The following is a 16878-nucleotide window of genomic DNA, read 5'->3' on the forward strand; positions in this document are numbered from 1 at the left end:
ACTCGCGAGTAGGCTCGCGAGCTAACGAGATTAATATTCTGAATTTGAGTTCGAGCTCGAGTTTGACTTGAGCCGGCTTGAGCTCGACTCGAGCTTGACTCGAGCCACTCGCTAGCAGCTCGCGAGCGGTTCAATTCGTTTGCAGCCCTATAAGATTAATCTGCTCGCGAGCGGCTTGATTCGTTTGCAGCCCTATAAGATTAATACATTATTTAAAGTGATTAGTTTTGACTTTGCATTATCTTTTCAAACGATCACGTAAGTTAACAATGTCCCTTTTAAGTTTTTTTTTTTTTTGGTTGAAGGAACCTCTTTTGAGTATTCAAATACGTCATTTTATCTTAGCCCCCAAGCTTTTAAAAGTCAATCGCAAGTTGGCGATCTATCCATCTAATCTGTCAGGAGAAAGCTACAGGCACGGCATATCCCATGTTAAGGGGCCTTTATCCCTCCCTAGAACCACACGAAAAGAACAAGGAAAAAAAAGTTAAATAAAGGACCCAAGGTCCTTGCTGGGCACGAAGTTTAAAAGAAGACTACTTCAAATTTTAATATAAATTCAGAGTAGGGATTTGCTGTTCATTCTTGTCTCATTTTGTGATTTATATTTTATACCTTTACAATAAAAGTTAAGAACAAGTTGAATTTTAAATTTAAATTTTGCATATTTGTTATTCATCCAATGTTGACTGTATATATACAGTCAGTATAGAAAAAATTAATCTAAAAGTTAATTGATTCTATCATATTTAAGAAAGAGCAAATTTTATATAAACTGTCAGTGTATATACTATTATGGTTGGATGGATAACATATGAGTAAATTTTGAATTTTAAATTCAAATTTTGCACTTGTATCCTATATCTAATGGTGATTGTGTATATACTGACAGTGTATATAAGATTAATTTTTTAAGAAAAATGGTTCCATAAATATGGAGTGAGCCTTCATCCCTAGGACACATATAATATGTCTGTGTATTAAAATCAAAATTCAACTAAGCAAACATTTCCTTAACATTTTGGTTCCGTTTGATAAAACTAAATCTAAATTCTGAAGTCTGAATTCTGAAATCTGAATACTGAAACAATTAATTTGTTGAATTTTAAGCACTGAAAAAAATATATGAATGTCTGAATTTTAATGCTAAATCTATTTATACTGTTTGATAAATATTTATAACTTAATGCTTAATAAGTTTAATTTGACAATTTTGCCGTTATATCCTTTTATTCAAAAAAGAAATAGAATCTATGATTTAATTAATTTAAAATTGTTAGGTATGAAAATGACAATATTTATTTTTAAATCAAATTAATATAAAAGATGAAATATATTATATGAGGAGTATGGAGAAGATGTGAAAGTCATTAAAAAGGGAGAAAAGATAAATTAAAAATCGTTAGATAGAGAATATTATGTTGTTTAATTAGATAAGAATTATGAACATAATTAACAAACAATGGTAGATTTGGTAGATAAAATAAGATAGTTAAAATAATTCTATTGATTCTTATCAGAATTAAGCATTCAGCTAGGATTCTTGTGCTGAAAAAAATATACACAGGTTCAGCGCTACTTAACTAGTTCAGCAAATAGATTTTTATTTATCAAACACTCAAAACATCTGAATGTCTGAAAAAATTTAGATTCAGCACTTTTTTATGTTATCAAACAGACCCTTTTTGATAAGATTTTCTTTCTGCAAAAATAGGTACCTCGGAACTGGGTTCCATTGTAACGAATCAGACTTGAAAACTTGAACACAATGCCTAATAAAAACACACAAAAATATTGAATATAAGTTTGAAGGTAGGTTTTGCAATATAAGTTTGTAAGGCTGGTAAACCAAATTTCTTCCTCAATTATCATCAAAAGAAATTAGAGCTACGTGCCTAATTTGGGCTCAGTTCCAACTCAAAATTAATCCATAATTATATTTTTCCTTTCATATACTTTTATCAATAATTATATATTATATGCATATATGTTTTATTTTATTTTACCATTATATGCAAATTATAAATTATGCATGCAATGATACATACAATAATTAAACAATATACATCATTATAAATAAAAGTCACGTATTTATATGCTTAATTATTTAAGTCGAGCATTATTTGTACTGAGCCTCATTAAGTCCAAGCTCGACTCACAGGTATGTTTGGCAAACAAATTTTTGATCAAGTTTGTTTTCTACAATTTTTTTTAAAAATTATAATTACAGTAATCTCAAAAGGTTTCGTAAAATTTTTAAATTATATATTTCAAAATAGTAAAAAATTTACACATTTTAAAATTTTTTTACAATTTCTATTATAAATTATAGTAAAACATTTACAAAATGGGCCTATAATTTAATCAGCCTTCATTTTTAGTCTCGATGTCAATCCAATCCCTTGATACACAAGGTTCAGTCCTAATTTTTTGGACCAATCGGGTCAAGCTCGAACTGGCACGGCCACGGTCCCGTTGACAAGTCTAACTGCTGCAGTAATAATAGATTATTAATAGTAGGTATTCTTTTGATTCATTTAAATTTTTTTCCTAAAAATAAAATAGAAAGGGAAAACATTATCCTTTTACAATCACCGCGTTAAAAGACAAGTTGTCGTGTCTCAGGCTGACTCGCCTCTCCGCTCTCTTCCCTCCCTTCTCCCATCTGGAGGGGCCTCTCCCTCTTTCTGGAATCAGAATAATTCGTCAGCATCTCTCGCTCTCTGTTTTCTCACCAAATTTTGTAAATTATGCATAAATATAAATATAGATCAGACCTTTAGGATTAATTAAAAAGCTTTTTATTCCAAGGGCCCGTCTTTCTTTCCTTCCAGTATTATTCCATGGCTGCTACAATCTTCGAAATCGCCCATCAAGAGCAACAACTCACCGACTCTCTTCGAGATCTATCCATCCACGACCAGGTTCGTTCGATCGGTTATTTTTTCTTGACTATTTTTTTGGGAATTTTTTTGGTTTTACAGAGTGAAAATTTTAGAACACTGAGAAAATGGTAAAAATGAAAATTTTTTTGGTTTGATACGGATTTGATTTGTTCTTAGTAATTGTTGGTTGATATGTGAAGTTTTTTTACCTTCTGATCTGATTATAAAATCCGGGTCGGAGCCTTTTTTTTGGATAGATTATATTGGATTAATCTAATTGAAATCTTCAGGGATTGTTGGCTGAATTTTATCTTTCTTCAGTAGTCTAGCAAATGTTTTTTGGGATTTAACTTTTATTGTTGAAAATTTATATTCTCACATGTCATTTGATTTGATAGTGGTAGTGGATTCCGAACGGGGGAAACGGAAACTGCAGTAATTATAGCTGAAAATAGTAGTAAAGTCCAAATAAAAAAAAGAAGTTAATAACTGTTGTAAATTGTAATGGTTCTATGTTTCACTGAAGACCGATTCAAGTTTTTCTTTATTATTGTTGCTATAACTCTTGTGGTTAACACCGTTGGTAGATTTAATTGGGATAAAGTATGATAGTTGTGGTAAATCTTAGTATTGGGGTGGTGATTAAGTTATTAATTATTAGATCTTTGTTGTTGAAAATTGAATGTTTTTTGTTTGCTGGAAAATGTGGATTTGCAGAGTGAGATGATGGAGGAAGAGAAAATGAAGGGTAACGGTACTTATGCAGCAGGGGAGATGACTTCAGTGGGATGTGAGAGTAGCAGTGGTGTTGCTGACAGTCATTTTGATAACAATAGTCCCCATCATGATGGGGTTTGTGCGATTTGTTTGAATCATATTATTCTTCAGGAAACTGCACTTGTAAAAGGTTGCGAGCATGCCTACTGGTTTGTCTTTGCTTTGACCTATTAATGTTTGTGATTTTATTATCTCTATGCACAATGATTCTTTCATTATTTCTTGTAGGCGAGTAGCTTGGTAAAATTGTATAGAATGGGGTTGTGATCTTGATTCGTGCTTGAAAGCATTGGTCATTTTATATTTCAGAGTACTTAGTTAGTTATTGATTAAACTCTTGGTTTTCCAAGTTTCTGTTTTTCTGGTGCTAAATTTGGTTTCCAGATGCATGATTAACTATGTATCACTTCATTTGTGGTTATTGTGTTTGGTTTGCAAAAATGTGAGAAAAACTTTTCACCTGGTCAATTAACAAGTAGTCCATTATTGTTGTTGTTGTTGGCTTGACAAGAAATTTAGGTCTGTTGTTTGGCCCATATATCAACTCTTGTGCTGGACTACCTCTTTTGTGTGTTAGCTGTCCTCTGATAATTTTTGAAATTTTCATGCACATGGATGTAGTTTTGGACTATTTTTGTGTCCATTATATTATTGGGGCGAAAAGAATATTTAGATATTGCAATTAGATGACTGACATGACCACTGTTGGTTCTCAGCGTGAACTGCATACTGCATTGGGCATCTTACAAGAAGGAACCTACATGTCCCCAGTGCAAACAACCATTTGAGTCTCTCAATATTCATCGGTCCCTTGATGGAAGGTACAAAATCATGTGTCCTATCATTATTTTCTCATTTGTAGATCTTTGTGGGTCGAATTTGTGAAAGCTTGGTTAGAATAATTTCCATGTGGCAATTGTTTTGGAAAACTTTGCAGAAATTTCAAGTGAGAAAACTTATTTGACAATTGGTGCTAAATGAACAGAATTATTGAGCTGGTAGAGTGTCTTTACAAGCATTAATTGGGAGGACTTTTTAAGAGTTCATACACGTTTTGTAATGAGTTAATCTGTATATGTATTTATTTGAAGTCAGTTTTTACTCTAGCTTCCTTATGATAGTGACATATTGGTTGGTGTGGTTATTTAGTACTACTGGCTGGCAGTTAAATGAACCATTTTTCAGTCATTGTTGTGGTATTGTTTGTTTCCACCAAAAAATATATGAATGTGGTGCTGAAACTTCTGCTGCAGCTAGATGTTCGCAATTTTGGTTAGTCCTTTATTATTATTATTTTTGCTGGTACCATTAATTCTAACTTTCACCCATAAACACCAGAAAAGGATTTGTAAGTGCACTTATAAACGAAGTAGTGTTTGTTCGACTATGTTGGCTGCTTTGGTTTTTAAGCTGGACTTGATCTGTGTTGCTAGTTGGTCTCTTATCCTCTTTGGCGTCTGTATTTCTATATGTTATTTGCTTAAGTTAAGCAAATCTTTGACCATTGAGGGTACTAGGTTTGATCTTTTGCATTTATGTAAAGTTTGTATTAGTAAGCAGTCACCTTGTTTATGTGTAAATGCATTTGATTACAACTTGGATTTGTGTACTTGATCCCAAACCTGTAATAAACAAGCTTGAACCTTGCTTTAAATGCTTTTGATTCATCTGGCATCCGAGTACTTAATGTTGTATTTGCAATCAATGTTTGACTAATGAGAAGACAGAGAGCATGGGAAGATGGAAAACTTCGATAATCTGATTCATGACTGTTTTCTATCATATATCAAATTAGTTGAGCTTTTATGGATAATAATGAGCTTTTAGGTGAAGCAATGAGTGTGTCCAGACCCCCAGGTCAAGGAATGACTACTTCCATACTCCTCCTCCTCACCCAGCCCCACCCCCAAAACAAAAACCAAAAAAAAAAAAAAAAACCAGGAAAAAAATTCTGCTCTCTTATCACCATCCAGACCTGAAGTAGTACATGAAAATGCTCATTTTCTTGCATGTGTGTCTTGGCAGGAGCAGGCATGTCCCTTCATGTTTGCATCCTTGATGTTTACTGTGAAAAGCTTGAGCCATAGAGTGCAGTCTTAATGCTTTTAGATTGTTGTTTTGCTATTATCTAGCCATAGTCTCTGAAAAGTAATCCATCTTTTGAAGGTTGCCTCTTAATAGAGCAATTGTGTTGAAGTAATATCATTTTCGGAGCTGATCGTTTTTTCTCTTTGAACAGCATTCATGATTATATGTTCGAGGAGAGTGTGTGTCTCCTCCTAAGAGCCACATGGTACAAGCCCTTGATTGTGGAGGAAAGGGATGAGGTGGAAGATGACATGGGATATTTCTATTCCTATGCCTACGAAGATGAAGAAGAAGAAGAGATGGATGAGATTTACTTTGGTGGTTCATCGAGTATACGGATTGGTAACAGAAGATGGGGGGACAATGGTTATGTTCGAGCAGGAAGGCAGGAAGCTAGGCCAATTCCTCGCCCCAATACCCAAGACTCTGGTGCAGGACCATCTCGCCAGCCTAGAAAGAAAGAAACTGCAGCTGCAAGAGAATCGCCAGCAGTGGGCCGAAGGGCTAAAAGGGCTCTGAAGCGTGAAGCTGCTGATAAAGCAGCTGCTGCAAAGCATCAGCAGCATTTGGCAAGGTTGGGTCGCAAGTGAGGTTGCATTGAAGCATGAAGACCTATCTTTGGCCTGAAGACGCCTGCTTCACGAGCTTCAAGACCTTTGTCTGAATCATCAAACTTGTACAGAATTTTACCGCTTTATTCTGAATCAATAATTTAGCAGATGCTGATGACTCGAGTATGTGATTGGATGTACTCGTAATTGGGCTAAATAGTTAACTGCCCCTTCTGTATTTATTCAAGATTTCAATCATTTGATTGACCTAGTTATTCTACCTCAAATCTGTGCAGACACTTCTTTGAGGGGAACTAAAATCAACATAAATAACTTATTAGTAAATCTTATATAAACTGTCATTGTATGTACTGTCGCGATTGGATGGATGATACACTCGTAGAATTTTGAATTCAAATTCAAATTTTGTATATGTGTCGTACCTTTAACGGTGATTGTGTATATATTGATAGTATATACAAAGATTAATCCTAACTTATTTTAGACATTGATCTCATAAACTAAATTCAAATTTTGTATATGTGTCGTACCTTTAACGGTGATTGTGTATATATTGATAGTATATACAAACATTAATCCTAACTTATTTTAGACATTGATCTCATAAACTAATGTGCAGAAAAGAATTCTGCTACACGGTATAGGGTATGTTTGCCAGTTCCATACCGGACTGCTTTCGGGGATTCTACTGATTGCTTTTACGAGTTCAGTTCTAATTGGCATCATACGAAAGACTGAAGTGATTGACTTTAACAATTATTATTTAAAATAAAAAGAAAGTAATATTCATGATTTAAAGGAACACATTGGATTAATCTAGTCGATTTTGCAAAAGCCAGTCATAGTGAAATGCAGTAACGAATCTCAAAAAGTTTCATACCGTAGAAACAAAAATTTACCAAAGAGGCATGCAAACACATGCATATAAGATGAGGAAGGTGCTAGAATGAAAAAAGCAGAAGTCAGAAAGCTGAAATGTTGTGATTTGAGTTGAGGGATGTTCTGTTTTATAACTTGACCTGATGCTGTCAAATTAATTTCTTTTTTCTTTTTTAAATGTTTTCATTTGCTTTAGGATTTAAACTTTAGGTTTTCCAGTAGGTAAAAGGGGGAAAAAAAAAAGAAAAACAAACATCGAAACTCTAACCCGAAAAGTTACTGGCCTAGGGTTTACAAAATTTAGTAAGTAAGGATCAGAGAACATCATGTAATTCTAACTAAACAAACATGTACAAGTTTACATGAATAATAGTTCAATAGTTAAATATAAAATGTTTGTTACAAAAATATACAAACAATTGTCAATAAATTATAGGGAAAATCGTTTAAATTGTCCCTTGCATTTTACAAAATGACTTTTTTCGTCCCTCACTTTTAAAAGTGTACTTTTACGTTCTTTATAAATTCATATTAGTCAAATTTGGTCCCTATCTAGATTTCCGACTAGTTTTTGGTCGGAGTCCATCATGTGTCTTGCACGTGATCATTTTTTAAGAGCAAAATTGTTAAATCAAAATTTACATAATTTGATTCATAGTCCCTCACATTTTATAAAATGAATTTTTTTGTCTCTCAAAATTTACAAAATGAATTGTTTAGTCCCTCACATTTCATAAAATGAATTTTTTCATCCCTCATATTTTACAAAATAAAACTTTTCATCTCTCATTGATCATGTGTACGAATAATTTTTTTTTTAAACTCATGTATATATCTATTTGATTTCACCTGAACAATACGAATAGCATGTAATATATTTCTATTTGATTTCGTCTGAACATACTGTTCAGGTTAAATTAAATAGATATATCTAGGGGTTTTAAAAAATTTATTAGTTTTTCACTGATGTTCATTTTCTTTTACTTGAAAATTCAAAATAAAGAAGACATTTAATCATAAACATTATTGTGAGAGCCCAAAAATTTTCACCTTTTCTTAGCATTATTTTATTTCTGTGCCTACATTTTATACTTTCCTTGGAAATATTAAAATTTCTATGCATTTTTACAAGCAAGTACAGTTTTAAAATCATTTTTCCTAGTATGAGTTAGTGTACGTTAATCATTTTTCCTAGTATGAATTAGTGTACGTTTTCTTTGTCACTTCGACTCAAATGGAGATTTTAAAGTTTTACGAGTGAGCATAAGTTTTACAAATATTTTACTTATGTCCTCTTTTCACTACCAAAATCATATTTATACTTTGTACTAGCACGTATTCGAATTTTCTTTGAATCACTTATATCTTTGATGGTTAAAACATAATGTGTTCTTTTGGTCATATTAGGGTTTCTTGGTGATTGAGAGTGTTATCCGGAAGAATATTTTGGATGTTATTTTGCGTAAATAGGTGAGTGTTCCTTGTTTGTTATATTTTCATTAACTATGTGGCTTGTTCTTGATTATATGACTTGTTATGAACGAATGACAACATGTTAAATATTTTCAATGATTTCTTAAAATGAGTTTTCTAGACGAATGTGTACTTTATCGCACTCGACCTAAATGAATGTGAAATTTTCAATGATTAAATAATTAAATGCTAGTTGCGCATGAATGTAAGCCGTTTGGCTGAATTGGGCCCTTGCCATTCGTTGCCGGTTGACTCGAGTCAGAAGCGGACTCGGTCGGGCGATTTGGTGACCCTGGGTGAACGTTTGGTATACTCGAGTATTATCTTATAGTCTGGTGGAGCCTGGCCAACGTCCAGGAGGGGAGTGAAATGAAATGAATGAACGAATGTCAATGTAAATGAAAAGTTTTACTTATCAAAGTGCATTTTCAAACGAATGGAGGAATAAGGAAATGAAAGGAGAATGAATGAATGGCTCCATGTGAGCACGTATCCTTTTTAATGAATGTTATTATTGCTTTATATTGTCATGTTTCTGGAATTACTTGCTATCTATGGTTAATGTATTGAACTCATTGTTTGTTTATGCATTTGGAACTTCACTGGGTTTTTAACTCATTCCGTTAGTTTTGTTTTCCTTACAGGGATGCGAGTAAGGGCAAGAGACTTGTATAGAATAACATAGCCTAGTCCTTTTGAAGTTATCTTTTGCAATTGTACTCGCTCTAGTGCTTGGTTAGGGTTGGAAGTGTTGGGAACCTAAAGCTTTTATACATTTGGGATTGTATTACTTTTGAGATAGAAATGAATGTAAGTAAGCATTTCAAGTTTGGGATTGGTTTTGTTTTACTTTTTCTCGAGGTTTTATCTTATTTGATCTTAATAGAGTAATCAAGTCTTGGCGAGAGATGGGCAGGCGGTTCGCCGAACCCTTTGGTTCGCCTTAGAGAAAGGTGAGACTGTTACAATTATCAAGTGTTTATATCAAATTAATTTGGACAGAAAAAATAAACAAAGGAAAAGTATGACAAAAAGAAGTAAGTGATTGACAATTTCAAATTTTAAAACAATCACAAGACAAAAAACTCAACTGTTGGTTTTAAATGTAGTGAGTAAAAATTTCAAATTTAAACTGTAATTTATTAGCATGACTATAGAATTTGAATTGGGATCAATTAATTAGATGTCTTTATTACACAACTCAATAAATGAATTATTACCAAAAGAGAAAGGCTACAAATATTGAATAGATTCACAGGATGAAATCAAATAAATATATATATAAATTTAAAACAAAATTGTTAGATTTAAACCCATGTATATATCTATTGAATAGCATGTATACAATTACAATTAGTCTGATTAGGTGAAATCAAATAGAGATATATTACATGCTATTCGTACTGTTCAGGTGAAATCAAATAGATATATATATTGATTTAAAAAATTATTTGTACATATGGTCAATGAGAGATGAAAAAATTCATTTTGTGAAATATGAGATATTATAAAATTTATTTTGTGAAATATGAGAGACGAAACAATTCATTTTGAAAAATATAAGAGACTATAGATCGAATTATGTAAATTTTAATTTGATAATTTTACCCCTAAAAATGATCACATGCAAGGTACGTGATGAATTTCGGCTAAAAACTAGTTGAAATTTAGGTAGGCACCAAATTTGGTCAATGCAAATTTGTAAGGGACGTAAAAATATACTTTTAAAAGTGAGGGATGAAAAAAGTCATTTTACAAAATATAAGGGACGTTTTGAACTATTTTTCCTAAATTATATATTGTTGACAATGAATTACAACATGTCAAAGAACTCTTCACTATTTAGTAATGGTTGACATTGAATTGCACTGTCAGAAAAATGTATTAACATGTTACAATGGGTGCATTTGGAAAGTAAAATCGGACTGTTATTTAACCTTTTTTGATAAATGAGAGTTTGGACTATTCACAATAAATAAGTGTTGGATCCAGTGGCGGAGCCAGAAAAAATTTTCAGTGGGGGCAAAAGCTATTCTAAAACTTTTTTACCTACTCTTTTTCTAGTTTTTTAAGCAAAAAAAAATATTCACCAATAAGTACAAATGATGTATATATTCCATGAAAAACATAAAGAGACAAACTCAAAATTATTAATGTAATAATAATTTTATTTCAAAAAGCAAACTAAACAATTTACAATTGCTCACGACGAGTTTCATATTTTGATAACAGTTTACAACCTTCTTATTTTGAACTTCACAAAGTATATTTTTCTCAATGCAAGTAACTAAGCGATAATTCATTCAAATGTCTTCCATTCTATTTTGTAACCAATTCTTCACTATATTTATAACTGAAAAAACCCATTCTACAGTAGCTGTAGCAATAGATAAAATCAAAGCCAACTTTAAGAGCATATAAACCAATTGAATACACAAAACTCCAGGGGGTACACTTGAAATTATATCAAAATTTTATGAATACTATAGAAATTTAAGAGGAGCAGTGGGGGCCCGTGCCCCCAGTGCCCCCATTGTAGATCCGCCCCTGGTTGGATCGTACACCTTGGATTTCTTCTTGCGAGTAGCCTTTTTCACAAGCAATTAACTAAACAACAAAACAGAAGATGTGGCAACCACTGAGGCAAAGTCAGAAAAGTAACTGTTTGGGTAAAGAAAGAGAGAATTTACTCTTCACTCAAATCGACAACTAAAGTGCACCTTTCTTCTCTCCAATTTTTTTCTACATCCCACCAGCGATACAGCTCCAAGCAGATCCAGCAAATTAGACAACCGATCGGCCAACAATAACTTGCAAAAAATAATTTGAAAGTGCGGTGAAGAAGGTGCTCAGTTTTAATTCGCCAGTCAATTGCATTTTCGACTAGCGATTTGAAAGAGCTTTAACACGGCCAGACGAGCAAGTTCTCCCATGCTACCACATTCATGTGTTAGCTCATTCATGTGGAAGTTAGATTTGTCTTCTAATTATTACTTGGAATGAATCATGCTAATTTCAGCAGTTTTTTCCATTGTTGGATTGTCTCCTTGTTTGATGTGGCTATTCTCCCTCTTTTATGCCTCAACTCAGAAAATTTCTAGCTTTCATATTCGCAATTCACATGGCTTTTATTTAAAGAGAATTGACTGTCTTCTCAGTATAGAAACAAAGGAAATGGAGTATATATTGTGATGAGATTGACACTTACAGTTCAATTGCTTGTAGGTGCTCTGTTTTATTTTGCCTCACTTGTAATCGGGCTTTTTGCAAGTTCTGGCCATTATAAACTGTTGCAAGCCAAAATATTTGTACCCAAACACTGACTATGCATGTTTTTACTATCTCATAAATTTGGCCAGTATTATAATCCCAAAAATAAAAAACGGCTGATAGAATTGGGACAAGAAAATGGCTTCAACGCTTTCATTTGTACTTCAGCTATTTCAAATCTTGAAGAGGTTGCTAATTGTTAAAGTTTCAACAAGCTACTGCTTGAGGAAAAATCCTTTACGAATTTAAGTCCATGTCTTAGCCTTGGAAAATAAAATTTGTCAGAGCTATAAATCATTCTAAAGCAAATCTCCAGAAGGTTGCCAAAAAGCCTAAAGCAATTGTAGTTGTTAATAGTTGAGTCAGCATCTGTTGTTTACGGAGGCGATTTTCTGCTTAGTATTAATGTGAAAACAGTAGAAATGTATTGATTTTGAGTTATGCTACACTAATTCTGCGTATATGAAGGCTCATACTATACACAATGCACACAAATGTATCCACTAAAGAGAACTGAATTTCTTTGGTAATAGCAAATTAATAAGTCAAGGCAGAAACAGCTCGTGTATTACCCACCATTACCATTTAACTTTCAAAATTACTCTCTTGGTTTGTCAGTCCTTGCACGATATCCTTATCCACAACAAAAAAAATGCAAAAAAAATTAATCTTTAGTACTCCAATTTTTAAGTCCCTTTTGGTACTATTCTTAATTGTTTTATCTATAAGAGGGGACAAACCTAACAAAAATTAAGTCAATGAGATTCCTTGTCCTCAATTACAGTTCATCTACTTGCTATTGTATTTACTTGTCAGCCAAACATTTCTTTCATGTACTTGGTAAACTTTTGAACTGATGAATAATAATACACATGTCCAGCTGCTGCCATTGCTTGGTGTTGACGCTGTTAGATCTTCGGTTATAACCTCTGACAAGAGGAAGAAGCCTTCTTGCGATTGTATGTCCTTCTTCCATTGTGTATATGTATTTTGTACTCATTTTCGCTGCCAATTACATGAGTCTTACTAGTTGTTGTTGGAATTTTGTAGCTTTACCTGTTAACTGTACTTTCGATTGCTCATTCCGTTCGTCAACTGCCTCCAACAACTACATCGACTGCCTTTCCACCTACGTTGACCAAGTAAATTTGTACTTTGTCCAACACCTTTGTTCTCATACTATTATTTGTCGATTTCTCTTTTCCAATGCACTTCAAACTAGTTTCTAATATCTAGCCTGCTCATATTTTTTTTTTCTTTCCACACATTTTAGCAAATGGCTTCTCGAATTCAATGGACTGATGCAATGGACGAAGCTTTTCTCATAGCCTATGTTAGCTTTAGGGAAAATAATTGGTGGGACAACAAGAAGTCGCTTGAGATGAACTATGCCATGTTGGCAGGCCATTTGGTCAGTAATGGCATCATGACTATCACTAGGCAACAATTGTAGACCAGATTCAATCACATAAAAAAAAGGGACTTGTTCTGTAATCTGCGTCGGATATCCTCAAAATCAGAGATCGGGATTGGGTGGGTTGTGGATAGCTACTGCTTCACTGCTGATGACGAACACTGGGAAAACTTGGTGTAGACACCAAAAATTTCATTTATTTAAGGGTTAAATACCAAAAACCTCCTTGTGGTTTGACTAATGTTCACTTTACCTCTTTATGATTTGGAAAATTACAATTTAACTCCCTGTCGTTTCAACTAAAGTGAAAGTCTAGCAGAAAACATCTACAATAACGGTATTTCTGTTAGACTTTCACTTTAGGTGAAACGACAGGGAGTTAAATTGTAGGTTTCCGAACCATAGGGAGATAAAGTGTACATTTGACAAACCACAGGGAATTTTTGGTATTTTACACATTTTCAAATGCACGAAACATTCTTCCAAGGGTTTGACTTATAGAGGGGCAATTTTGACATTTTCGGTTCAGACATTAGTTTTGATGTTTTCCGTCAGACTTTTACTTTAGTTGAAACGATGGGGAGTCAAATTGTGGGTTTCCAAATCATAGGGAGGTAAAGTGAATATTAGTCAAACCACAGAGGGGTTTTTGGTATTTAACCCTTTATTTAATTCAATGTTGGCTTTATTTTTATTTGTATTTGTATTTTATTTTATTTTAATAGATTAAATGATAATTAGTGTTATTTTTACTTATTTAATAAATTAGCTTCATTATTATTTTTATTTTTAAAGATATTTTTGCATTAAATTTTTTGAAAAAGGAAAATTTTCACAAAAATATGTGTTAATCCTCTTAGATTCAATTTCTTTAAGATAAAAGAAAATTGTACAACGCATTTGCAATTAGGAGTTAACATTTTTGTTTACCTAAAATGATTTTGGAAAAAAACAAAAATATAATAAATAAAATAAGAAGACAAGTGTATTTGGGGATTATTAGACAAGTGTATTAGGGAGATATTAAACAAGTGGAGTACATGCAAATAGGACAAGTGTCCTCATTCTTAGTTGATAACACATGCAAAGGGAGGTTAGATGGCTAGACACTTGGAAGCCATGCAAGAAGGTTAGGTGTGATGGATAAGCACTAGACAAATGTCCCTATGGTTTGATTAGTATGATGACACTTGTTGGTTTAGGAATTTTTTTTGGGAGAAAAAAAAAGTTAAAAAAAAAAAAGAGAAAACTAGCTACGGGAACTAAAGGGAAGAGCAAGAAGAGGCTTGGGGGAAGAAAAAAAGAAAACAGAGCAAAAAGAAATCAAACGAAAAAAAGAGAGAGGGCTAAGAAAAAACAGAGGAGGCTTTCGGCTGAGAAAAAAAAAACAGAGCAAGGAGAGGAGAAAAAACTAGAGGAGTGGCGGATAAGGAAGAACAGAGGACGGATAAGGAAGAACAGAGGAAAAAGAGAGCGAAAGGAAAGGGGGAAAATCTGGAAAATTGAGGGAGAGTTACGGGGAGCCAGAGAGTAGACGGAAGAAAAAATTGGAAAAAAAGGGGGAAGGAAAAAGGGAAAAGCTTCGGCAAAGAAACAGAGCAAAGGAAAACCAAGAATCAAAGGAATCAGCAAGGAATTGTGGCTTGTTGCAGGCTCATCGAATCCACCACCATCACCTGCGCAATTTCACCAAGCAAGAGCACTGTAAGCCATTTTTACCCCCACTTAAAATATCAGTTTTCTTTTGCTTCTTCAAGAGCAAACATTGGAAATCCCAACGCCAAGAATGTCTCTTGTGAATTGTTTCTTGCAATTTTTCGGTGATTGTCCATAATTTTTTGACCGCACATGCTTTATGGGTTGATTGGACTGAAATTTTTTGTTTCTGATAAATTTTGGAGTAGAGAACCAGTGACCTTTCTTATGCTCATTTGTTGTTTGATAAAATGTCTGTTTGAAAGTTCTACTTGGAGACAATTTAGCTGCATTTTTGCGTGTAAAGAAACCGGATAAGTCAGCGAGTTCATTTCCTTGCGTTTGAGAAATTTTGGTGTATTGGCGTCCTGCATTTTTTTTTGTTTTCGTTCCCTTATGCTTCCTTTTGTATGAATTCAAATTAATGTTAGGAGAGGGAGTTTTATTTTGTGGATTTCGGTGTCTGTTGAGAATGGCTAGAGTTGACATTAGAATGATTTTTTGGTATTGCTCTGATTGCAAAGGAGGACGGAAATGGCCGTCTAATGTAGATTATTTGTTTAATTTATAATTTCAGCCCCTCCATTTTCCCCTTCTTCATAATTTAACCTCAAAGTTTTTAGGACTTCATAATTTGACCCCAAAACTTTCATAAATTCTATCAATTAAGTCCCAGTTAATTGTAAATAGTTCCCTAAACTTTATTTTACTTTCATTTTTGACCCCTAAAGTTTCTTAATTGTTTCAATTATGCCCTTACTTGTTTTAAATCCCTTGAATATGGGTTGTTATTTTTATGTAAATATTTTAATTGATTCAATTTCGTGTTTATTTTTTATTTCTTGTGATTATTTGTTAATTAAAGTGATGCCTTGACCTTTTTATTTGTTTTGGAGGGTAAATATAAAAATTCCGTTTTCTTAGGTCACCAATTCAAGGGAGATATATTCTATCCTTTATTTTTAATTTTATTTGATCATATGTGTTTCTATGTGTATAATTGCATGATTTTTGAATATTTTTTTATTTTTATTTCATTTACTTAGTTATTTAGTCACTTTATTTTTTATTAATTTTTCGTATTTGTTTTAAATTTAAATTTGATTATTTGAAAGGCATTTGAATGCCAAAATTATAATAGTTAGGTATTTATTTTATTTTATTTATTTGTTTTATTTTCCCTTTAGATTGTAGTTAGGGCCCCTTCAATGTAATAGTTAGGGCTTTATTTGCTTTATTTGATTTATATATTTTGCATGCTTGTGTGTTACGTGTTACTTGTTTTTTTAGGACCTTGCATCTAGATATCATGCCTATGTGCTATGTGTTTATGTGATTTATGTATTTATTTGCTTTATTATATTTTATATGACTTGTTTAGGTTCCGTTTGATAACACTGAATCTGAATTCTGAATTCTGAATATTGAAATAATTAATTTGTTGAATTTTAAGCGCTGAAAAGAGATATATGAATGTTTGAATCTTAATGCTGAATCTATTTATACTGTTTGATAAATATTCATAACTTAATGCTTAATAAGTTAAATTATACAATTTTGCCCTTCTATCTTTTAATCTAAAAAGGAAATAGAACCTATGATTTAATTAACTTAAAATTGTTAGGTATGAAAATGACAATGATTGTGAAAAGCAATGCATACAATGACAATGTTTCCTTGTGTGGGAAAAGGGTATGGTTTCATCGTTTTGAGAATGGGAAAACGAGCTTTTAATACTCCAAAAGCACGTTCAATTACATTTCTCAATCTTGCATGTGCTTGGTTAAAACGTTCTTCTTTTGATCTTGAACGAGAAGCATTTCAA

General features: G+C 32.8%; 1 protein-coding gene across 1 annotated transcript; it reads left to right on the forward strand.

Moving 5' to 3' along the window:
* The first annotated feature begins 2633 nt into the window (after nucleotides 1-2633).
* LOC113707000 (uncharacterized) lies at nucleotides 2634-6588 on the forward strand. Its single transcript, XM_027229149.2, has 4 exons — nucleotides 2634-2924; nucleotides 3603-3811; nucleotides 4379-4483; nucleotides 5902-6588. Exons 1-4 carry the CDS (start codon nucleotides 2844-2846, stop codon nucleotides 6338-6340), a joined length of 834 nt encoding a protein of 277 aa, XP_027084950.1. The 5' UTR covers nucleotides 2634-2843; the 3' UTR covers nucleotides 6341-6588.
* Nucleotides 6589-16878: the final 10290 nt, after the last annotated feature.

The sequence above is a fragment of the Coffea arabica genome, chromosome 8c (assembly GCF_036785885.1).
Source record: "Coffea arabica cultivar ET-39 chromosome 8c, Coffea Arabica ET-39 HiFi, whole genome shotgun sequence".
NCBI lineage: Eukaryota > Viridiplantae > Streptophyta > Magnoliopsida > Gentianales > Rubiaceae > Coffea > Coffea arabica.